We start from the raw sequence: 24,269 nt of genomic DNA, 5'->3' as shown, positions 1-24,269 counted from the left end.
AAAACAAACCTGCCGACAAGTTTAAACAACATGGTGCCTCCTGTGAGAAGTCACGCTGGGCGATGAGTAGATCTGTTCTAATATAAATAAAGGTTTTCATAAATTAACTATATTTCTCTTATTATGGGTCTGTTTTAACCGTAAAGACACCATTAAGTGAAGAGACCTCATGTCGGCATCTTTGGTTGTCAGACTGGCAGCAGTCTCCAGAAGGAAGGTCAGATATCTGTGCCGGAGTCTGTCCACCGACCAGCCGGGGAATGGAGCTCCTCATCCGGCTCCTCCGCCGGACGGCGAGCCGGCGGAGCGGAGACCCAGAAAAGACCCCAGCGGCCGCTCCGTGCTCCTCTTCCCCGGTCAGGGCAGCCAGTTTGTGGGCATGGGTCGCGGACTTCTAAAGTACCCTAACGTTAAAGAAATGTTCACAGTAGCCCAGAAGATCCTCGGGTACGACCTGCTGTCTCTGTGCCTGCAGGGACCGGAGGAAGAGCTGCAGAAGACGGTTCACTGTCAGCCGGCTGTGTTTGTCACCTCGCTAGCTGCGGTGGAGAGGCTGAACCACGAAAACCCCAAGGTAGACATGAATAAAACGGAAATATCAGACAACTACTTAATTAATAGATTAAAGGACGGGTTCACAATTTTTTAAGTATGACTTGAAACAATATTCAGGAGCCCAAATGAGCATTGAAACAGGTTTTTCTTGCTGTAATCGTCCCTCCTGTTCATACTGACCACTAGAAGATCTATAATCATATGGATCTTTCATAATGCACTTACAATATAAGTGATGGGAGACACAATCAGAAGCCTCCTTCTGTGCAAAAATGCGTTTAAAAGTTTATCTGAAACTAATATGAAACTTCAGATGTCCAAATTAGTCAATTAGTCCCTCTTCTTGCTATTATACTTCCACTGCAGCTCAACAGGGAAACACAAAGAGGGAATTTGATGCTAAAAAGACTGTAAATGTGGCAGATATCCACTTGATATGACTAACTCAGACTACTGAAGCCTCATATAAGCTTCACATCAACTTTTAAATGGATTTTTGGGACAAAATGACTGTGTGGACACACTGTGGATTTTGGCCCTCATTATTTAAACTGAAAGCGCATTTGGAGGGGATCTTTTAATAACCAGTATGAACAGGAAGAATGATTACAATGAGGAAAACCTCTTTCACTCTTTATATGGGCACCTGACTGTTGTTGTAAGACAGACTTGAAGAATTGTGAACCTATCCTTTGATTATTTAGTTCATATATCCTGCAAACATGCCCTACAGTTGTTGTCTCTAGTCTTAAATTAAAGGATTTGCTGCTTTTTTAAATGTTTTATTATAATGATTGTAAACTGAATATCTTTTGGTTCTGGACTGTTATCAATGAAAATAAGTAATTTGAAGTCTCACCACTGGCTCTGGAATAATATCTGAATATTGAATAAATTGTGATGGACATTTTCACTTTTGCCTGACAATATGTTCACTAAACAATTTGATCGCTTATTCAAAGATTCAAGATATTCACAAACAATGATAATAAAACTAATCATATGTTACCATTCTAGTGTCTTGATGATAATGATAATAATGTGATTTTGTGTCTTAACAATATTGTGATACACATGCATGTTTTTTGTGTGTGATATTGTTTATTGTGGCTGTTTCCGTTTATTTAATTTAATTTATTTAGATCCTTCATTTAAGCAAAAGTAGCAATACTGCATTTAATTCCTGCATGCAAAATTTTATTCAAGTAAAAGTATAGTTGATGGTGATCATCACGTGATGATTAAAGGAATAAAAAACATATTTCAGTTATCCACAATGATGCATTCTTCCAGATTTTACCTAATTTTTTGCCTCTTCTTGCAAAATTCTGGATACTTCCACCTCTCCAAGCTTCAAATGAATAAATCCAAAAAGGCAAAATTAATCTTTGTCTTAATTTAATATAATTGGGTTATTATTACTGATGCATTATGATGTAAGTAGCATTTTAATCTTGTAGTTGGTCAGGGTGTAGCTAATGTCAAGAGACTTAATATGCTGCTGGGTAGTTTAAGCTATACCAATGCATCTTTTCTTTTTTAAATATGATGATCATACAGTGTGTATTAGATGTTAAATTGATTCTGCAAAGTGATTGTGACTCAAGACACAGGAATAAACTCACTTCAAAAGCTCTATTTATCCTTTTATCTTGTGTATTTCAGCTGTTCAGACCTCACAAGGACCCTGCTGGCAGTAGTGTGTGTGTGTGTGTGTGTGAGCTTATTTATTTGTTTTAAACTTGTGTCCACAGGCCATTGAGACATGTGTTGCTGCTGCAGGTTTCAGCGTCGGAGAATTTGCTGCGCTGGTCTTTTCTGGTGCCATGAACTTTGCAGAAGGTGAACATGACACATCAGAGCTGTTGCTTAGTTAAAAGCATAGTGGCAGCAATATCAAATCAATATCCAATATTCACCCCCGCTGTGTTCTCCAGCTTTGTATGCAGTGAAGGTGCGTGCAGAGGCCATGCAGAAAGCGTCAGAGCTGGTTCCCAGTGGGATGCTGTCAGTGATTGGTAGACCACAGGCCCAGTATAAATATGCCTGTCTGCAGGCTAAAGAGCACTGCAAGAGCCTGGGGATCACGGAGCCGGTCTGCTCTGTTGCCAACTATCTGTTCCCTGACGGCAGGGTCATCGCAGGGCACCAACAGGTAACAGGTTAATCTGTAATGGAAGAAACCACAAAGCCTCACAAAGCATTTATTTGAAAATACAGCTCTAAAAGCATCAGCTGAGGTGGAAAAATACTCCATATCCTTGTTCATTTATCTAATTTACAGTGATATAACTCTGTGTAACAAAGTGTCATGAAAAAAAAGTCTTACAATTTTACAATTAGTCTTCAAGTCTCAGTCATGACAAAGGCTGTGTGCTGTGTTGTTTCTCCAGGCGCTGGATTTCCTCCAGAAGAACTCGAGGCATCTCCAGTTCATGAGGACCAAGCCTCTCCCGGTCAGCGGAGCCTTCCACACTGAGCTGATGAAGTCGGCCACCGAACCCCTCAGAGAGGTTCTCCGACAGGTGGAGGTAAGTCCGCTGTGCACCCACCGTGTCAGCTTTGGAGTTTGGGATACTCGTAAACTGCCAGAACAGCTTCAGTGTTCTCTAAACAAAGCTGTCATCAAACTACATCATCTTTTTGTGCTGTGAGAGAGTAAAATCATACTTATTGCCCATTTAATATTACTTTGTTTCATACACATCTCACCTAACCTCGCCAATAGCTATTTGTTTTTTTAAAAATATAGACACAACTCTTGGAAAAACCAGACAGCTCGACTAAGTAAGTACTTCCGTCTAACACTGAGATTTCTCCTCCGTTCAGGTTCGTCGTCCTGAGATCAACGTGTACTCCAACGTGGACGGCAAGCGCTACATGAACGAAAGCCACGTACGCAGACAGCTGGTGAAGCAGCTGGTGTCGCCGGTCAAGTGGGAGCAGACTCTGCACGAGATCTTCGAGAGGATGCAGGGGGAAAAGTTCCCTCACACCTATGAGGTCGGCCCCGGAAAGCAGCTCGGCGCCACGCTTCAGAAGTGCAACAGGAAGGCCTTCAACACGTACACACATGTGGAAGTCACCACTTATGAGGACTGATAATGCAGAGACATGGACTCGGTGATGAAAAAGGCAAACTACAGGAAGTTAAACGGGCCTCAGTGCTCATTTTATCTCAAACAACCCAACCTGCAAGACCGTCGAGCTCCTGTGGTTGCTTCTTGATGGTCTTGTTTGTTATTGTATAACTGAATAAATGATTTTTTTATTAATGAGACCTGCAAAGTTTTTGTCATTATGAAGTTTATTTGCATCACATGAAAAAAAGCATTTTTAAATCCGAAACAGAAAGTCCAGCTCCCTTAATTGTATATTAAGCAAGGCTACATTTCATTTGTAAAAAATTATGGCCTCTTAAACCAGTAAGAAACTAATCTGGATATAAAAGACTGCAGACCAGCAACAGTCCAGTCATTGGAAACAAGCACTTTGACATTAATACAACCGTGAACCATCATGTTAATGCTACAAAACACTGACCAACTCCTTAAGCAAGACTGTAAAGCTGATATAAACCATTCCCAGTTCCCCACAAGTATATTTTTTTCTCCTGCTTCTGGTCGTGTTGCCCTAAAAAGGTGTTTGCAGTCTTTGTGTCAAATTAAATACCGCTCATTAAATTAGTATAAAAAAGAGAAGTCGAAGTAAACAGCAGAAGCAAATCACTTAGCAATAACTGTCACTTGTTTGCAAACATTTTTTTGGTCAAATATATAATGGCCGAAAGACCTGCTTGTGGCCACTTAGGCTCTCCCTTCCACCCATAAAGCACCGAAAATGGACACTGCAGCCACCAGTGCCACAGTCACTAGTGCTCCTCTGGTCCAGCCAGTGCAGGTTGCGGGTTTAAAAGTGGACACCTGTAAGGAGATATATAAAGGAATTATTGGAAAATGCTTTTACAGGTCCCTTAATTTTACATTTATTTCCTGGAGTAATTTGCAGGTATTTAACGGTTCATTTTTAGGACATTTTGCAGAGACGGTGGTGCAATTTAGGACAAATTTTAAGAAAAAAGGGAGGAATAAAGTTACATTGGTTGAATTGTAGTTTCATTTGTAGTTGTTAATTTGCACAAAATCTTAATAAATTAGACTCGCAATTCTTTAACCGACAGAAAAGTGTTCAGTGTGTAGTTTGTGTGTCAAACGATACATTAACATATTACATTGTTTCTTAAAAACTATCAACAATTTCAATAACACTATTTTATGGATCCTGTACTTTCCTAGTAATTTTCAGGACTTTTTTTCAATAATTTCCCAACACTAATACAAAGAAAGTATTTTCTGTCAGTTGAAGAACTGTTGAGTCTAATTTATTAAGAATATTTGCAAATAAACAACTATGAACCCAAATATAATGAGTAGGTGCTCACCAATGAAACCAACTTACAATTTTTTCCATTTCTTCTTACAATTTGTACCAAATTGCACCATCCTTCCTGTAAAATGCTCTAGAAATTAACCAATAAATACCTGCAAATTATGTAGAAAATTTACATGAAATTGGTATTAAATGAAAGGACCTGCAAAATAAAGTGTTACCGAATTATTGTTGTGTCTCAATTCTGAGCGTGCAATGAGTTTTTTCATGCATATAAATTAGACTTTGTGAGGTTATTATCATGAAAATCAATTTTAGCAACCAAAAAAAAAAATTCTGTTTTCAATAAATGTATTTTTGCTCGTGTAGCTTAATAAGCACATACAGTTTTACTACATTTACAAGTCAGTTCAAGTTTGTCTACATGCTCACTCAACATGACAGAGTGTAACATTTAAAGCCTATTGGATAATTGGAGTAGGACGTTTCTAATTGGATGTTTTGTTTCCAGTCTGATCTTTATTAGGATTATCTGTCACAAGGGAAGTAGGGAAGCACTCGCGCAAAAATATGAATTATGTGCATGCAAAACAGTCTTTTTCTGTGCTAAAAATGCCTCGTTGTGCGCTCAGACTTGACATAAATATAATATCAGAGTGTTACCCAGGCCTCAGATCTGAGGATCCCCTGCCCAGGCGCAGTGCTCGCTATCCAGGCCTTCACTGCAGCACACAAGCCCTGGAAGCCCCATAACTGACTGTGGATGTCCCTGTGAAGGAGCAACACCAGGTTAGGATTTCTTAAACGCTGTACAGATGTAAAATGAATAACATGAAGTGGCATGCTTTGTGGATTTTTCTTTACCGGTAGATGGTCCTGGTCAGTGCCTGAGCGGGTCTCAGCATGTGCAGGGGAGTCGGTAACCAGTTCAGCTGTCTGCTGGCCCACTCCTGGTCCAGCTGGTCTCCAATTACAGCCAACTGACGACCAAAGACCCGAGCAGCCCTGTCATTGATCCTAAAGGAGGAACAGGAGGGACTCTTGCTCAGTTACTAAGATCTGTGTCTGTTTTTTTCTCATTGTGTAAGCAAAGTGTTGTCAGTCGGTAGCTTGAGTTGAGGCATACAGTGCTTATTTTTTGTGACATAATGATTCTGAAAACAAAAACCTTTTATTATATTGTTTGTTATCAGTACAACTGATCCCACATGGTGTGTTGCCTGAGGCGCAGCCTGTCCGAGCTGTGTATTGTTGTTACTATGAACCGTCACGCTGTAGCGGGGAAGGCCCGTACCTGAGGTTGACGTCAGACAGGGTACCAGTGTCCACGTCACCAGGTCCAGCCTGGAGGGAGACGACACGACTCGGCTTTCTTGTTATTTCCACCATCTTGTTTTCTGAAAAGGGAACAGGTTGAATGCAAATTAATCATATTGGTACATGTGACGGGAAAAACATCATTAGCCATGCAGGACAGGTGATGGTTCCACTGTTTGTAGGTGTTAATGTGATGTCCTTCCTGGACTCCCAACGTTCATAAACAGGTTGTGTAAATACTGGGTCATATGACCAGGATAGGCGGTGGCTGTGTTACCGGGGAGAATATCCAGGTTAATAAAACAGGTTTGAAGAGATGACATCATCTGTTGGATGAAGTCCAACAGTTGTAGTCTGCTTACTGTATGTTGCCACAAACGTGTGTTTCAACCCTCCAGTTAATGTGATGTTCAGGACTAGTTCATAACCAGTGACATTTTTTTATCATCATAATTCTTTATCATCTGTTTTGCTCTATCAGGTATAAACAGGTGTGTACCCGCCTACATGCACCTGTCCTCAAACCAGTTTCTGTTGTATCTTCACTCACGTGACTGGATGCAAATTCCCCATTTCCATAACTCAAATTAACCAAACTGGTTTTTTATAAAACATTAATGGCTCAAAACAATCCGTTTACTAGTTTTAAACTTATTGTTCACTTAATAATCTTGAGTTAAACGAGTAATTTGAAGTAATTACTAGTGTTAGAATCGAAAAGGTTTCTCTTTGTGTTATTATGGTAATTCATCTTTTATCACTTCATCTTTATGTTTATGCCAATTTGATGGCATAATATCATCAAATAGTAGCTCTCACTGTGAGAAATTAAACTTTATAATCAAAGCCAATGCTGCAAAATAAAGCCCAGTCCACAGTTTTTAAGTATTAATCCTGTAATAGCCAGTAGTTCTTTGTCATATTGTCACAACAAAGAGATGAAGTCATCCTTCTCACCCAAAGCAAACAAAGGTCGTTTTGAAGATCACGCATATTGGATTACGAATTAAGCCTATAGACATGAATTAACTTAAAAAATGACTGATTACACATCCAGATTAGCTTTTCTGCAGCAGTTTTATATTATCTTAAACTCGTGTTAGATAAAAATCGAATATGATTGGTAGTAAACAGGTAAAAATGAAAGTAAAACTTACCTTTTGTGTAGATTAAAGCGGACGCCGCCCTGTAATAAACATAAAGACATTGTAATTCAAAGGTTTTGATAGTGAAATAAAATAAATATTTGTAGGTATTTTCCTGCACTTACAGCAGCGTCCTTTAATCTTGTTGCTCTCAGGTAACTGACTCAAATATCACTGGCCACGCCTTTACCTGCTGCTGCCGACAGTGACCAGCAGGGGGCGACACATAAAACCATAAAATGTGGAAAATCAATTTGAGCAGAAGATACTGTTCTGTTTATTTTTCATTTATTCAATTCTGCCAACCTGCTGTTTATGTGATGCATGTTCAATAAAGTGAAACAAACAAACAAAAAAGATACAGAACGACATACAATGTGTATATATATATCCCTTTTCAATATTAATGGCATAAAGATAAGTGTTCTTAAATTTTAATGATAACTTGGTTTCATTTGGAAGGTGAAATGTATTGTATTACAAATGTATTACAAATAACAATAATAATGCTGTAATAATGTTATTAATAAATTTTGACACCAGTAACACTGTACAACACTTGTACACCTGTGATCGTGTCAAAACATTTTGTATTGATTACATGGACGGCTGGCCACTAATATGTATAATAATACATTATAATAATAGTTTGTTTGTTTATTTTATGCAATCTAAAAAAGAATATTTGCTGTATATAATAAGATTGTAATAATGGGATTTCATATACACTTAACGTCTGAAAAAACTCAAATGAAGTGTTCATATGGTAGTAAAAGAAGACAACTACAGATAAAAATAATATTTTGTATAGAAGCTAATGTGTGTCCACTAAAATGTTATCTTTCTATTATTCTTTTTTAACGCAACAGAAACACTGTGTGTTTGGTGTTTCAAGTGGTTCAGTTCTGGGTTCTTAGTTCATTGTATGCTTTCTTTTTTTTTTTTTTTTAAAGAAACCTTTATTGTACAGGATTTTTTTTCTCTTTATTGTACAGTTTGAGCAGCACACTGAAAACACACATCAGTTGTAACAGTATAAACATTACAATAACATTACATTACACTGTGCCTAATTTTATATAACTCTGGGTAATTCTGTTTAACATCTTCTGTATACAACACCGAAGCAGACTTAATGGCTTAAAGGGAAAAGGACACTTGTACCATTAGGTGTAAAAAGTAAATTAGTTAATTCAATAATCTCCAGGAAAATAAAGGACAGTGAATCCACAATTTTCATTAAAAACTGCATTTTTTTCTTATAGTGAATCTCCTCAAATCTGGGTTATAAAACTCTTCAAACTTTACATTTTCTGATTCCCACACTCCTTGGCCATAAGTGCACCAAATTTAAGGGTGATATGTAAAAAAAAAATACTAAGGTTTTACAAGGCATTTAACAAGCTGGTTTCTCTATGAATCCATTTGTGTGTCAAACCTATCCAACCCCTACCTCAAATGGCAAAAATATGATTTTTAATATTTCCAGTGGTGGAATGAAACCAAGTACATTTACTCAAGTACAGTGCTTAAGTACAATTTCGAGGTAATAGTACTTTGCTTGAGTATTTCCATTTTGTGCTACTTTATACTTCTACTCCACTACATTTCAGAGGGAAATATTGTACTTCTTATTCCACTATATTTATGTCACAGCTGTAGTCACTAGTTACTTTTCAGATCAATATTTTATTCTTAAAACATATGATCAGTTGATGTGCATGGTTATAGATTAGACTAATATACTAGTCTACGGTGTTAAAATTAGCTCTACCTGGACAACATTAAATTGGGCCATTTTGCATAATGTGTACTTTTACTCTTTATACTTTAAGTACATTTTGTTGACAATATTTATGTACTTTTACTTAAGTAAAATTTTGAATGCAGGACTTTTACTTGTAACTGAGTATTTTTTTCATTGTGGTATTGCTACTTTTACTGAAGTAAAAGATCTGAGTACTTCTTCCGCCACTGAATATTTCTAGAATTATTACTATTTTCAGCAGATAACTTCTTGGAGCTTATATCAAACATATATATCATAATAACGACTGGATGTAATTTATTTGTTGCAGTTGAACTTCCATACACAGAACAACACTGACCCCTGCTGGTCAAGTGTGGTATTTACCATCGTGCTGACGTCACTGCGTCCTCCGTTGCTAGGTTATCCTCCCGGATAAGCCAAGCCCAAAACGACGTCGTTTCAGATTTTTGACATTTTTATATAAAAATCCCACCAAAAATTGCAATTCAGTCGCATGGCAGAGGTATATTTTACATGAAATATTTAATTACGTTTTTAATAGCAAGGACTTTGGTCGTGGTGGGCGCGTTTCGTCACTGTGTCCAGCTTCACGACGCCTGGATCAATAAATGTGGCTCGTTAGCTATGAAACTGCCAACATGGAGGCGGTTCTCCGTTGTTAGGAGAAGCTATCGGTGATGCTGACAGCCTGTCCTCCGGCTGAGAGTTTATCTGACCACGGTCTGATGAGATTGCATCACTGACTTGGTGATGTCCGCCCAGCCTCTGCAGCAGCCGTCCAGGGAGGATTCAGCAGCCTGCTAACTGAGCCAGCCCGGCTAGCTGATGCTGATGACTGGCTGTTTCCTGAAATTGATTTGCAGGTCGGTGACTTGTTAGCAACCACAGAGGCAATGCAAAATGCTTTGGTCCATGCTTTAAGCATGCATTTTCTTATATACTGTATGTATTCTATTTACAGTGCATTGTCATGAATCATGTCTCTGTGTTTGTCTGCTTTACTGGCTGTTTACCTGTTATGTTGTGCTCCACCCTAGTGGGAGGCACCATGGCCGGTAAGGTGAAGTGGGTGACTGATATTGAGAAATCAGTACTCATCAACAACTTTGAGAAGAGGGAATGGATCCCAGTCACAGAAAACGAGGACTGGAATTTCTACTGGTACATATTTGCATCTACATTCAAATCATTTTTAGTCCTAAGATAATATTGTCTGTACAAATCACACAAATAGAATGTTGGAAGAAGTAGTCAGATCCTCTGCTTAGATCAAAGTACCAATACCACAACATAAATATTCCATATTAGTAAAGATAGTGTATCAAAAGAAGTGGCCCCTGTGACTTTCAAGTAATATATATTACATTATTAGATAGTTATGACTGATGGATCAATGCATAAGCAGCATTTAGTTGTTGGTATTTTTTGTACCTTTCTCTAGTTTTTGGTTGAAATGTTGGATAATTTTACCTCTCTGGGCCTCGAACAGCTAAGTTATTTGAATAAAAGTCTACGTGTACGTGTGAAACTTAGCGAGGTGCTTCAACTAGACTCTGCTTTTTTGTAAGGGGTCACAAGCCAAAAAGGTTGGGAACCACTGGTTTAATCTTTAACAATGCATTGTATTCAGGTAACTAGGAATTATAGCTGTCAGATACATATAGTGCAGTAAAAAGCCTGAAATCTAATGGAGTACACTTATAAAACAGTATAAATCTAAAGTACAAGTACCTAGGGTTGCAACAAATGATTATTCTCATTGTCGATTAATCTTCTGATTATTTTCTTGATTAATCAATGAACTCTTTTGTCTATAAATTGTCAGAAAGTAGTGAAAATGCCTGTTATAATTTCCCAAAGCCAATGGTTACATCTTTAAATGTCTTATTTTGTCTGTACAACAGTCCACAACCTAAAGATATTGAGATTACTATCATTTATGACAAAGAAAAGCATTAAATCATCACAATCGAGAAGCTAAAACAAGCAAATGTTTTGGCATATTTGCTTATAAAATTACTAAAATGATTATTCGATTATCAAAATAGTTGCAGATTTATTTCCTGTCGACTGACTAATTGTTGCAGCTTTAGAAGGACCTTAAATTTGTACCTTTGTACAATACTTGAGTATACGCTCACTCTGATACACTGATGGCAGAGGCTTCCATGCAAGGTGCCAACTCGTTCATCATCATCATCATCAGGGCAGGTTTTAATACTCATTAATACCCACACTCTCACACCGATGGCACAGCCTTTGGTGAGCAATTTGGGGTTCAGTATCTTGCCCAAGAACACTTCGACATGCGGACTGGAGGAGTCGGGGATCGAACCGCTGGTCTTTTGAGCCACAGACGCCCCCCATGTTGATTCTAAATATACCACCATGCTTATATATAGGTTCCAGACTCTTCAGATCACCATAACACAGGTTTATTTGTACCCACATGTAGGATGAGCATCCAGACCATCAGGAATGTGTTCAGCGTGGACACCGGCTACCGCCTGTCAGATGACCAGATGGTTAACCACTTCCCCAACCATTATGAGCTGACCAGGAAGGACTTGATGATTAAGAACATCAAACGCTACCGCAAGGAGCTGGAGAAGGAAGGCAGCCCGCTGGCAGAGAAGGACGAGAATGGAAAATATATTTATTTAGGTATCTATTAGAGGGCTGAGGGAAGGGATTAGAGTAGAAATGCACACATATTTTATCTGCCACCGTCCCATTTTCCATCGTGGATACACAAAACATTTAAAGCTTTCTCTAATAAAGCTGATTATGTTTTATTCATTCTCTGTATGATATGCAGATTTTGTCCCTGTGACGTTCATGCTCCCTGCCGATTATAATCTCTTTGTGGAAGAGTTCCGCAAGAATCCATCCAGCACCTGGATCATGAAGCCCTGTGGGAAGGCCCAAGGCAAGGGCATCTTCCTCATCAACAAACTGTCCCAGATTAAAAAGTGGTCCAGAGACAGCCGCACCTCCACGTGAGTCGACAAGGAAGTCATCATAACACACTTAGTCTCTGCTTTCATCTTTCTCCTTTTGATAAAAATGGACTGAAGAGCCTGGATTGTAGCCAGAAAACTGCGTAACAATGAATAAATGATCCCATATGAGGAGAATCTACTGTTTGAGCATTTGATTCCTAGGTTCACACCCAAAACTGTCCACAGAATGCTCTTATGCTTTTCCTCTTGCTTTTTGCCTCCAGGTTTGTAGCAGCCTCTAGTGGCAAAGAAGCCTACGTTATCTCCTTGTACATCGATAATCCTCTGCTGATAGGAGGGAAGAAGTTCGACCTGCGACTCTACGTCCTGGTGACCACGTACAGGCCACTCAAATGCTACATGTAAGCCCCGAATATACAGTATATGTAGGTTATATACATCTGTTGCTTCGATTTATTGACGTAACTGAACTTTTTGAGCGTCCTTTCGTGTTTGACTTGTAGGTACAAGCTGGGTTTCTGTAGGTTCTGCACAGTGAAGTACACACCAAGCACAAGTGAGCTGGACAACATGTTTGTTCACCTCACTAATGTGGCCATCCAAAAACACGGGGTAAGTGTGTATTATGTCTGGTATGGATAGTGGGAATTCATACGGCGCACCAAATATTTAGTACGAGTAAGTTTTAAGTTATATTGGATATTAAATAGAAGGAGGTTATGTTTTTAAAGTGTCTTTAAAACCTCATACTGTATGTAAAAACAAAAATTCCAACATCTAGTTGTGTGCCTTTAACACAGGACGACTACAACCACGTCCACGGAGGCAAGTGGACGGTCAGTAACCTCCGTTTGTACCTAGAGAGCACCAGAGGAAAGGAGGTGACCAGCCGACTGTTCGATCAGATCCACTGGATCGTGGTGCAGTCCCTGAAGGCTGTGGCTGTAAGTCTACATCATGATTTTGTTGTTTTTTTTAACTCCAAAATTTCCTCAACTTGAAACTATGTGACACTTACTCCTACATGCTGATTAACAAGACAGAAATACAATAATTTTATGATGTCTACTGTTGATCCTATATGTTTTGTATGTTAAATGATCAATTTGAGGTAAATCTGCACTTACTCACATCCCTACATACAGCACACAAACCATTGAACCACACATGTTGCAGTCTTGCAGTGTTTCAGTCGTTGAGTTTTACTTTGTTCCTGTTCGGATGCTGTTTTAAGTGTTTGGTTGTACGTCATTTCAGTGGGCAAACACTTTTAAACACACAGCTGCACAACCACCTCAATGTGGTGATGTCTTTTCGTTTTTAGTACCCAACCGAATGCACACTTCTCTTTTCTTCTAAGTGATCTGACTCACTTCCCCTTTAAAGCCTCGATACCCAGCGATGATAGACTGAAGCTGTGTTGCTAATAGTTACAACTGCTCGTGGATTTTTTTAATATGTTTACTTACTAACATCCCTCCTGACTGAATCAATGTCTGTTCAGTTAAAAACTTCCCCACATTTCACAATTCATCTTCCCATTTCTCTCTCTGTCTCCTCTTCCTCTCAGCCTGTGATGAACAATGACAAGCACTGTTTCGAGTGTTACGGGTATGACATCATTATTGATGACAAGCTCAAGCCATGGCTTATCGAGGTAAGTCTTTTAAGTGAGTTATTACATACACACAGTTAGTTTTATTTAGTTAAATAGCACCGTACAAATACATAAAATAACTTAACACTCTCAAATAAAAACATTAGATCCATACATTCATAAAATTACCCAACAACATGGTAGCGTTCCAACATTTTAAGGCAGGTATGCACATTAAAGGGATTTAATAGACTAAAAATGAACTTCTGCTGTGGATAAAAAATGATGTATTACTTAGCCTAGTTCTTAAAGACACAAGTTGCATATTTCACTAAGCCCAGAGATACTTCACATACTTGCACGGTGAGTTCACGTTCCTTTCCCTGGAGTATGAGGCAACTTGAAATGCCCTTGAGATTGAACTTTGTGAGCGTACGTTTGGATGTTTGCCTCTCTTTGTTGTGCTGAAGGTGTGTCTTTAACCCTCTCGGTGCACTATTCTAGTGTAAAGACCTGAAACTGAAGCTGTATACTATAAGGAATACAGGCTGATACAGGCTATTTGCTGGCTTATCTTAATGATTGAAGATAATATGCGATTTTAAATTTGTTGCACTTGTCTTCATTGTATCATCATCCTTTTTTTTTTTAGCTGTCTAAATATTATGCTTGGTGTGTGACTGTCATATTTTACTGCGCTCATTTCGACAGCCGTACAATATGTCGCTGGGTTTCCAGGCTACGTCTGAACTATTTTTGTTCACAGACACCAATCTGATCTATTTTGGTCGACATGAAGTTGGTTGCGGGGCATAATCGCTCCTCAGTGAGGGACCGAAACAACGTGTGCCACAAACCTTGTCAGGAACACTTTCCTTTGCTCATTATTCCTGAAACTTCCACTGTCATGGTTTGATGTATGCAAGTATCCAACTCTTATTAACATGCAATGCTGTTTACGCCGTCTACTAAGTGTTTGTTGATATCAAGGTTGCTGCTTTATCTCGTTCGGGCAGCCGTCTAAGTTTTCCAGTGTGTATTTACTTCCTTCAATGTATGTGTTTATGTGCACATTAGCAGCAGAATTTCCTGCTTGATAAAAGCTTCTATATAGGGTAGGAGGAAACTGAACAATGAGCTCAGGCCTTGTTGGATCCCTCAGTACATTCATGTGCCGCACCCAGGAGCTGTGAATTGTTTATTCCAAATTTGAAACTGAATCTCCATGTGCACAATTCCTCTCTTTTCAAATGTAAATGTCATTCTCTCTATGCGATCCACAGGTCAATGCCTCTCCCTCGTTGACCTCCAGCACAGCCAACGACCGCATCCTGAAGTACAACCTCATCAACGACACCCTCAACATCGTCACGCCCAACGGGGACATCCCAGACTGCCGCTGGAACCGCAGCCCGCCCAGAGAGGCCCTGGGCAACTATCAAGTCCTGTGAGTGACACTTAAATCTGCCAGTCACAAGTAAGAGTCCAGGCAACCTCTAACAGCCACGAGGGGGTCACACAGACGCTAAAAATATCAGCCTAAAGTAAAAGTTTACCTTCTCTAGTTACAAAGTTTGACCTGCTATCCTGCAGCAAGGTGTTTAGAAACCTTCGATAGCTCAGTTGGTAGAGTGGAGGACTGTAGTGGTCATATCAGGCATCCTTAGGTCGCTGGTTCAAATCCGGCTCGAAGGAGTGACTTTTAACTGCATGACTTAATAGTGTGTTGTGTCTAATAGCAGCTACAGCAATGAGACTGTTAGAGGATTATACTGTTGTGTATTAACTAGTACTGGTACCTTGTTAATAAAAGCAGTGGCTGTTTTTACTCTAAATCGAAGCATCAGCTTTTGGGTTGTTGTACCCTTCGATAGCTCAGTTGGTAGAGCGGAGGACTGTAGTGGTTATATGCAGGTATCCTTAGGTCGCTGGTTCAAATCCGGCTCGAAGGAGTGGCTTTTAACTGTATGAGGAGAATGGATTGTTTACATACCTACACGTTTTCCAGAAGACGTAACTAAATAGAAGTTCTTCAGCACATGAACTCTAGAGTAAATATTCTCAGACATCCAGGCAATAGGATATCTTCAAGTGTTAAGAGAAAGGCAACAGGACTTCGCTGCATATTCCTCAAAAGAGTGGAATTTAAAATAATTAAAAAAAGTCTAGTCATCTTTTATTTCTGGTAGTACTGAATCAAGGCGACTTCTTCTAGATTCTTGAATGAAGAAAATCAAGAATCTACAAAATCATTGGTAATCTACAGCAAAGTCAAGCTGCCTTTGACTTTCACTTCTAGAGACTAGAGAAAGCAAGAAGAGAATAAAATGCACCAGATTCTTTTAACTCTATAGCAGTATGTGGTCGGGATTAACAGCAGCCACAACTAAAACTGAGCAGCAGTGCTCCCACTGCATCACAATCCAATGAAATACACAGCATAGTTTGTTTGACTCCTTTTGGAGCGGAGGACTGTAGTAGTGTCATCAGGCATCCTTAGCTTGCTGGTTCAAATCCAGCCTGAAGCAGTGGCAGGTTTAGGCTGTTTAGGCTGGATTGTCTCATATGTCATTGACATTATTTGGTAGGTTAACATTAACACTAGATGATGCACAGTAGGAATATACAGTAATATACCTTGTATTCATTTTTATTTGAGTGTTTCTTATTCATAATTGGAACTCTGGAAAGTCACTCTTGCTTACAGTAAACACAAACACATGCTTCTATTAGCACTTTCAGTATGTTGTCTGCCTTCGATAGCTCAGTTGGTAGAGCGGAGGACTGTAGTGAGTATACCAGGCATCCTTAGGTCGCTGGTTCAAATCCGGCTCGAAGGAGAGACTTTTAACTGTAAAGAGGCAAAAGAAATATGTTGTTCAGCAGTTCCAGAGACTAAATCGGATCGTAACTACCAAAAAATGCCAAGAGAACAGTAAGCTATCAGCTGTAGCCTTTGTAACAGTTCTGCTATCTACAGCTAATCAGAGAAAACGCAGTTGGCATTGCATAACGCTCGAAGGAAATGCTTTTAACTGTAAAGAGGGGAGAAGATAAGTTGTGAAATATGTTGTTCAGCAGTTTAGGAGACTGAAATGGTTCATAACTACCGAAAAACTGTCTACAGAACAGTAAGCTGTAGGCTTGAGCCTTTGTAATAGTACTGCTATCTATGGCAAAACAGAGATACAGTGAGAGTATCAGTTTTTAGAAGGGATTCACCAATCTGAACCTCTGGCTCGCTATCAGGACTGATACTGACCTTGCAGTATTAAATGAATAAGGTATCGTTCGGCTGTTACCAATCAATGCAGTCTCTACATCAAAGTCACTATGAAATTACTGTTTCTGCAGTCAGTGATGTTCTAGTAGGCCCTGGTCTCATGTTGTTTGCAGTGAGGTAGAGTATTGTAACAGAAATGCATGCTACTACTAGTGCTTTTTAAGATGATGTCTCAGTTCAATATCTCAATTGGTAGATTGGAGGACTGTAGACGTAGTAGCAGGTATCCTTAGGTCACCGGTTCAAATCCGGCTTGAGGGTGTGCATTTTAAATATGTGACATAATGGTGTGCTGAGGAACAAAGTACACTGTAGTGTGATCTGTCCTGTACAACAGACCATTGCCATGCAAATCTTTCCTATGTTTACTTATGACTTAAAGTAAACACAGGAAAGACTTTAGGATTCCCCTCAGTTTCCACACTATTACACTGTATATGCGGTGTAAAAAACAGCACCAAAAACAACTGCTAACAATGGAAAATGTGTTGGTTATATTTGGCTGAATTAAAGCAGAGGAGTTCTGTTGCGGCAGCGGCAAAGATCATAAGTCACTGCACAAATCCATTCTGAAAAAGCTGCATCTGTTAAAACAAACTGCTCAACATCTGCTCGGCACAGAGGGATCAACCCTTCTGCCTCTGCACTCTTTTATGAGCAACCTTACCTTATCTTTGTTCACTGCTGCTCAGAAAAGCTGCTTTTCTCCAAATGTGTTAATGAGGAAAATATTTTTATAGAAATTTTCTTTCCTTTTGTTGGTTCAGAGTCTGGTTAAAGTTGACTCTGCTCTACTTATTGTTTTCTTTAGTTTCTATCATTATGCTGTTGAAATGTTATGAATAGGTGCTGAAGATTTGTTCTATTAAAGCAGTCACCATTTCCCCATATAAAATATTTGTCTTGTCTTTAGAGGAAACAGCATCTAATCTCAGCTCAATCAGTAGAGCAGATGACTGTAGTGGTTTTTATTTTAGTGTTTCTTATTCATAATTATAATTCTGGGAAGTGTCTCTTTCTTATTGTTACCACAACCACCTGCTTCTACTAGCAACCGTAGCTTGTTATCACCCTTCGATAGCTCAGTTGGTAGAGCGGAGGACTGTAGTGGTAATGTCAGGCATCCTTAGGTCGCTGGTTCAAATCCGGCTCGAAGGAGTGACTTTTAACTGTGAAAAATGAGTGGTGAAATATCAACAGTTTAGACCGGATCAGCTCATACAAGTACGGTAAATTATTAAGGTTGCAGTATAGTTGTTTACAGTTGTTCTGAATGACTACACTCAAAAGGTGGAGTGAAAAACCAGCAACCATAAAGAACGCAGAGAACTGATATTGTTTAAATGTGGATATAATGGCACATATTTAATATTTCATAGTGCTGCATGTGGTTGTTCACATTAAAAGTGACCCGAAATGGTTCTGACAGGAATGAAAAAAAAAAAAAGAGCTAGAGAGACGCGTTAAACCGTGACAACTTTCTCGCCTCCGCGCAGCTGGCCAATCATGGTGTGAAGTGGGTGTGAATGGCAGATTGTCCATTTTGGAAAGTTACAGAAATTGCCCTGCACAGCCCCCGCTAATCCGACCTCAGAAGGGTGTGTGTGTGTGTGTGGGGGAGGGCGTTTCTGAAGCTATTCAACCATACTGGGTATACTGGCCCCTTTAGCTGCAGTCTGTATGTGAGTCACTGATTCAACTGCACTTCAAAGGACGAGTGTTTGGGCAACATAAAGTTTATGTCATGATTTTATTAGTTAGGTTAACACTAGATGATGCACAGCAGGTATATACAGTAATATACCTTGTATTTATTTTTATTTGAGTGTTTCTTATTCATAATTGTAACCCTGGAAAGTCACTCTTGTTCACAGTAAACACAAACACATGCTTCTATTAGCGCTTTTAGCATCTTGTCTACCTTCGATAGCTCAGTTGGTAGAGCGGAGGACTGTAGTGGTTAAACTAGGCATCCTTAGGTCGCTGGTTCAAATCCGGCTCAAAGGAGTGACTTTTAACTGTAAAGAGGCAAAAGAAATATGTTGTTCAGCAGTTTCGGGGACTAAATCGGATCGTAGCTACCGAAAAATGCCAAGAGAACAGTAAGCTGTCAGCTGTAGCCTTTGTAACACTTCTGCTATCTACAGCTAAACAGAGAAAATGCAATTGGCATTGCATAATGCTCCTGATATAATGAGAGTTTTTAATAGAGATTCACCAATCCCAACCTCTAGATTGCTATCAGGGCTGATACTGACCTTGCAGTATTAAGTGAATGAAATTAAATCATATGAAATTACTGTTTCTGTAGTCAGTAACGTTCTAGTAGGCCCTGGTCTCATGTTGTTTGCAGTGAGGTAGAGTATTGTAACAGAAATGCATGCTACTACCAGTGCTTTTAAACATGATGTCTTCTTTTGATATCTCAGTTGGTAGAGTGGAGGACTTAGTCGCAGGTATCCTTAGGTCACCAGTTCAAATCCGGCTCAAGGGTGTGTGTTTTAAATATGTGACATAATGGTGTGCTGAGGAACAAAGTACACTGTAGTGTGATCTGTCCTGTACAACAGACCATTGCCATGCAAATCTTTCCTATGTTTACTTATGACTTTAAGTAAACACAGGAAAGACTTTAGGATTCCCCTCAGTTTCCACACTATTACACTGTATATGCGGTGTAAAAAAACAGCACCAAAAACAACTGCTAACAATGGAAAATGTGTTGGTTATATTTGGCTGAATTAAAGCAGAGGAGTTCTGTTGCGGCAGCGGCAAAGATCATAAGTCACTGCACAAATCCATTCTGAAAAAGCTGCATCTGTTAAAACAAACTGCTCAACATCTGCTCGGCACAGAGGGATCAACCCTCTGCCTCTGCACTCTTTTATGAGCAACCTTACCTTATCTTTGTTCACTGCTGCTCAGAAAAGGTGCAAAATATTTTTTATACAAACTTTATTTCAGTTTGTTGGTTGAAAGTCTGCTGTTGAGATGTTATGAATAGGTGCTGAAGGTTTTTCTCCTCACCATTTCCTCATATATAATATCTTTTCATGTCTTAAGAGGAGCCAGCCCCTAATCAAAGTCCATTTTGTTATAGTTACATACGTATATTATGGTGTTTAAGTGATTAGGAAAACACCTACAACTTGTTTGTGGCTATAACAAATTAAAAGTGGCAGTCACATGAAAAAAAAAGTCCTCCTTCGAGCCGGATTTGAACCAGCGACCTAAGGATGCCTGGCATTTCCACTACAGTCCTCCGCTCTACCAACTGAGCTATCGAAGGGAGGGTTGTTAAAGTTTAACAGACCAGTCAGCTATCAGTCATGCTTTGCATTCAGGGATCTTCTCACAATAGGTGCACCATTCTGCATTGTTTAAACAAGGGTGAGGGTAGTGAGTGCTTAGGGGTTTACCAAGGGGGGGATTGTTTGAGTAAATCCTCTATTTGTTCCACGTAAAAGCAACCAAAGAGGGCAACAGGAATTCCCTCGCATGTATTTCTTTACCGTGTCACTCATCTGACTCTGGTTTCCTTCTGCGTGTGTCACCAGGTACGACGAGGAGCAGGCGCAGAGCGAGAATGCCGAGCGTGACCTGCGGAGCCGCTCGGGCCAGTCCCTGGGGTCAAAGGGCACCAAGGGGAGCGCAGGCGTTCGCCCTGCTGCCGCCACCTGGAAGTGAGGTGATATTGCTGACTTTTAATGACTTCCTGTACATTACCACAGGCTTCACCAGTGTGGCACAGGGAATAAAAAAAAGGACCACCTAGACTCTCTTTTTTTTAGCCCAACTATCCGTTGGAGGACTGCTCCCTCTCTTCAAATTTCACCGACTGTGGCACAGGGGTCACCAACCCTGCTGCTGCTGGAGGGGAGAAAAACCATCATTGTCATATTTGGGGAATTTTAAGGGCTGGAGTTTGTGGTTGTTTTTATGGAAGAGTAGCTAAAAAAAATGTAGAAATTGTGTCGGTGGGGTTAAAGGTGAAGTAAAGGCAAGGCAAGTTTATTCTTAAAGCCTAACATCACTTGTAATGTCTCAACAACAGTTCACAACCGAGGCTAAGTTCTCTTTGAACAAGTAAAACTCCCCCCAAAAAAACTTTAAGCCAGAAGGCAAAAAAATATCAAATTTGAAAGAGGAAACTTAAAGAAACACACCTCTGCTCTGATGGCTGCAGTAGGAGTCGCAAGTGAGAAAATGGCAAATACACAAAGTTAAAAGAAAGTTAGTGGAAATACAAAAACAACAAGAAACGAGCAAGAAGTATTAAAACAACCTGAACTATGCATGATTACCGAGTAGTGACACTTTAACTTGACCTGCCACATCGGTGCTAACGAGAAGATAAACCGTATGTAAGGAACATATTAAAAAGGGACAATAAGTGTAACCAGTGCAAAGATTATAAAGATATAATGTACTGATAGGCAGTATAGAATTAACAGCACTAAATGTGTATAGACCCCAAACTAGAATTTAATAATGTTTTTATATGTTCATTATCAATATGTATATGCAGGGAGGGGATCATTAAGACTGATTGTATTCAGTGCAGAACCCTGTTGCACTTTATTTCTGCTTAAATATTAAACCTATTTGCCATGTTGCATTTTGAGTTGAGTACATCTCAAATCTTTCTTAAACAGTTATATTTATTGGGAATGTATGCATACTTAGCTATCAGGCGTTTACTGTATGTCCTGCAACTACTGAAAGATTGAAACACTGACGATGATTATTCATCCGCCTTTTGTAATACACTCAAGTAGGGCTGAACGATATTTTGAAAGTAAAAAAAAAATCATTATAATATCTTTGTTTTTGCTGGGTAAATTGCAATAATTTAAGTTACATGCTCTCCATATAAATTCAGCTTTTGACTTATGTAGAATTGATCACTCAAGCAATGCACTTTAATTTAATCCAGGGTTAATTCCTTGATCAATATAGTCTTAACCACTTTTCATACTCTAATTGAAGAGGCCGAGTCTGATGATGATATATATAATGATAATAATAATGAATGATATTATTCATCAGATGGACTGTTTGTCTTTAATATTAGTCTTGAAAAAGGGAACTTTTTTCATTTTTCTATCCAGCATTAAAATGATTTACAGTTTGTCTTTCCAGTGTGACTATTACACATTCATAAAGTACAACATTGATGCTGAAACAATATCTTTCAGCCCTGCTCTGATGTAGAAATCCATTTGGTGTTTTGTGAAACTAAATGCTGCTTTTGTATGCCAAATGTCTGCTTATTCTTGATTTGAAATAACACAAGAGAAGCAAAATTCTCTACTGATTATGTAACAGGCCTGTTAATTTGCTCTTTATCAATTTATGTGCTTTATAAATTTCAATTCAACCTGTTTTGTGTTTCTCGTCACTTCACTGTGGTAAGGGGGGAGGGAGGTGGGGGGGCAGTAGCCTTTGATGGACCTAATCTGTCTGGAGTTTAGATTAATCAGAGGTCAATCCTTCCAAAGGCACAGCAGCAAAGTAGGTCTCTGCATGGCACCGTTCCTTGACTATGAAAGTTTGACACTCCCACCACCACCACCACCACACTGTTTCAGTACGTCTTGCCAAACTGCTGTTATGGACATGCAGAACAGTAGTTTGGCAAGACGTATGAGCCACCTGATCTGTCGCAGTCTGTTTGCCACATACAGTACATCCTTTACTGAGAGATGAAATAAACTGAGGTGTAGCCGACCCCCGTGCCAAATAAGAAACTGGATCGACGTGCTGCTGGTGTTCTTTATCGTGGTTATAAACCATGTTTTGTGTGACACGATGTGAAGAGCTTAGTCTGTTTTTAGCTTTACGTTAATGATACCTCTCTGTACGGGAATTTCATTGTTTTCTTTTAGTTCCCTGTCAATAAAATATCCACATTGGTGCTGCCTTGACAAATAGATAATGTTCATTTTAAAGCAGGGCTTAAAGAGAAATGATGGTGAAATGGCCCTTTAACGAAACAACATATAGCAGTTTATTTGCAGGACTTTGTGAAATGTTGACATGTCAATTACAATAAAAAGGAAGGATCTTTTTTTGATTTGTGGACAGATCGCTCAGACTGCATGTGATGAAGGAAATATAATAAGCTGAAGATTGTACACCTGAATGTTTGTATTGCAAGTTTATTGCTTCTGCATGAGTAAAGAAAGACCCATATTGTGCAGGGGGTTCATTATGAGAAATATGAGACCATTATGAACTTCCTCTTTCTGAAACGGTACTTTTGTTCTTTATTTTGCATTCTCAGACCTTGAATTTGTGTTTGCATACTGTCATTATCATTTGCTTGATATATGTGTGCATGGGGAAATGTGATATATTACAACACTGCTTCATTTAGCAGCTAACCATGTGCCTGCAGTACTACTTTGCTCAATGTTTAGATGGACTGGGACATTAATAACCTCAGAACTTCTGACCTCAGTCGCCCCCAAATTGATATTTTAAAACATTTACATGACCTTTACTGGAATTAAAGAACTGTCTGATGGGTTGACAAGCAAAAAGTAACACATTCAATGATGACTTCAAGCTTTTAAGTTTCAAGAGTTGAGTTCAAGAGAAATCAAATTATTCCTCATTTGCTGACTGACCCCTGCAAACCGCTCCAGGACCAAAGAAGGGCCCCAGACCTCATACTGGAAACCAATAGGGGGCCTCAGGGTAAAGTAACCAGACGAACTTTTCAGGGGATGTGACGTCAGACAGGCGCGCCTCTTCTTAATTTGCTAAGCTAACCAGTTTTACACAGCGCAGGATCGGAAGTGAAGCGATTTCAGAATAAAGGTTTTGACATATTTAGACAAGTTATATTTTTGTATATTTTGTCATTTTGTCTTTAACAACAGAATTCTCTGAGATATTTACCAGTATTTACTATTACTAATTCACTAATTGCATGTCCTGCATTCAAAATTTTATTTAAGAAAAGTAGAACATTATCAGCTAAATTTACTTTATGTGTCAAAAGTAAAGCTGCTTATATGCAACAGAATGGCCCTGTTAAAATGACCCTGTCAGAGTAATAATACTATATTATATTATATCACATCATTTGTTTATTATGACAGATACATTCATATGTAAATTCAAATCTGTTTTATCGGCATGAATGTGACAACAATATTGCCAAAGAATCAAAGAGTCAATGAAACAATATCTGTTATATCTATTATATTTATATCTATTAATATGTATTGTATATAGGTGT

General features: G+C 39.1%; 3 protein-coding genes and 5 non-coding genes across 9 annotated transcripts; 6 read left to right on the top strand and 2 right to left on the bottom strand.

Annotated features, from left to right (window-relative positions):
• mcat (malonyl CoA:ACP acyltransferase (mitochondrial)) lies at positions 1-3,835 on the top strand. 2 transcript variants are annotated; one of them, XM_067581804.1, is made up of 6 exons: positions 7-92; positions 193-574; positions 2,310-2,397; positions 2,493-2,710; positions 2,949-3,086; positions 3,385-3,835. In XM_067581804.1, exons 2-6 carry the CDS (start codon positions 380-382, stop codon positions 3,655-3,657), a joined length of 912 nt encoding a protein of 303 aa, XP_067437905.1. In that variant the 5' UTR covers positions 7-92; positions 193-379; the 3' UTR covers positions 3,658-3,835. The 2 variants fall into 2 exon arrangements, with proteins under 2 accessions (XP_067437904.1, XP_067437905.1); XM_067581803.1 differs by having other exon boundaries at positions 1-574.
• A 52-nt stretch (positions 3,836-3,887) lies between these two features.
• Positions 3,888-7,622, bottom strand: bik (BCL2 interacting killer). Its single transcript, XM_067581806.1, has 6 exons — positions 7,532-7,622; positions 7,419-7,447; positions 6,239-6,341; positions 5,809-5,961; positions 5,608-5,713; positions 3,888-4,478 (listed from the first exon to the last, which is right to left on the bottom strand). Exons 3-6 carry the CDS (start codon positions 6,331-6,333, stop codon positions 4,362-4,364), a joined length of 471 nt encoding a protein of 156 aa, XP_067437907.1. The 5' UTR covers positions 6,334-6,341; positions 7,419-7,447; positions 7,532-7,622; the 3' UTR covers positions 3,888-4,361.
• Positions 7,623-9,322: 1,700 nt separating this feature from the next.
• ttll1 (tubulin tyrosine ligase-like family, member 1) lies at positions 9,323-22,389 on the top strand. The gene is made up of 10 exons (XM_067581770.1): positions 9,323-10,040; positions 10,215-10,338; positions 11,633-11,841; positions 11,996-12,176; positions 12,404-12,541; positions 12,644-12,752; positions 12,941-13,084; positions 13,711-13,797; positions 15,021-15,184; positions 20,578-22,389. Exons 2-10 carry the CDS (start codon positions 10,226-10,228, stop codon positions 20,705-20,707), a joined length of 1,275 nt encoding a protein of 424 aa, XP_067437871.1. The 5' UTR covers positions 9,323-10,040; positions 10,215-10,225; the 3' UTR covers positions 20,708-22,389.
• trnay-gua (transfer RNA tyrosine (anticodon GUA)) lies at positions 15,346-15,432 on the top strand. Its single transcript is given in 2 exon segments — positions 15,346-15,382; positions 15,397-15,432. It is a non-coding gene; the product is annotated as a tRNA-Tyr (tRNA).
• Positions 15,602-15,689, top strand: trnay-gua (transfer RNA tyrosine (anticodon GUA)). The gene is given in 2 exon segments: positions 15,602-15,638; positions 15,654-15,689. It is a non-coding gene; the product is annotated as a tRNA-Tyr (tRNA).
• On the top strand, positions 16,491-16,577 carry trnay-gua (transfer RNA tyrosine (anticodon GUA)). Its single transcript is given in 2 exon segments — positions 16,491-16,527; positions 16,542-16,577. It is a non-coding gene; the product is annotated as a tRNA-Tyr (tRNA).
• Positions 18,092-18,178, top strand: trnay-gua (transfer RNA tyrosine (anticodon GUA)). Its single transcript is given in 2 exon segments — positions 18,092-18,128; positions 18,143-18,178. It is a non-coding gene; the product is annotated as a tRNA-Tyr (tRNA).
• On the bottom strand, positions 20,223-20,309 carry trnay-gua (transfer RNA tyrosine (anticodon GUA)). The gene is given in 2 exon segments: positions 20,223-20,258; positions 20,273-20,309. It is a non-coding gene; the product is annotated as a tRNA-Tyr (tRNA).
• Positions 22,390-24,269: the final 1,880 nt, after the last annotated feature.

This window comes from Thunnus thynnus, chromosome 23, assembly GCF_963924715.1.
Source record: "Thunnus thynnus chromosome 23, fThuThy2.1, whole genome shotgun sequence".
NCBI lineage: Eukaryota > Metazoa > Chordata > Actinopteri > Scombriformes > Scombridae > Thunnus > Thunnus thynnus.
Note: the sequence above shows the minus strand (reverse complement) of the source record. Positions and strands in the feature narration are given on the sequence as shown.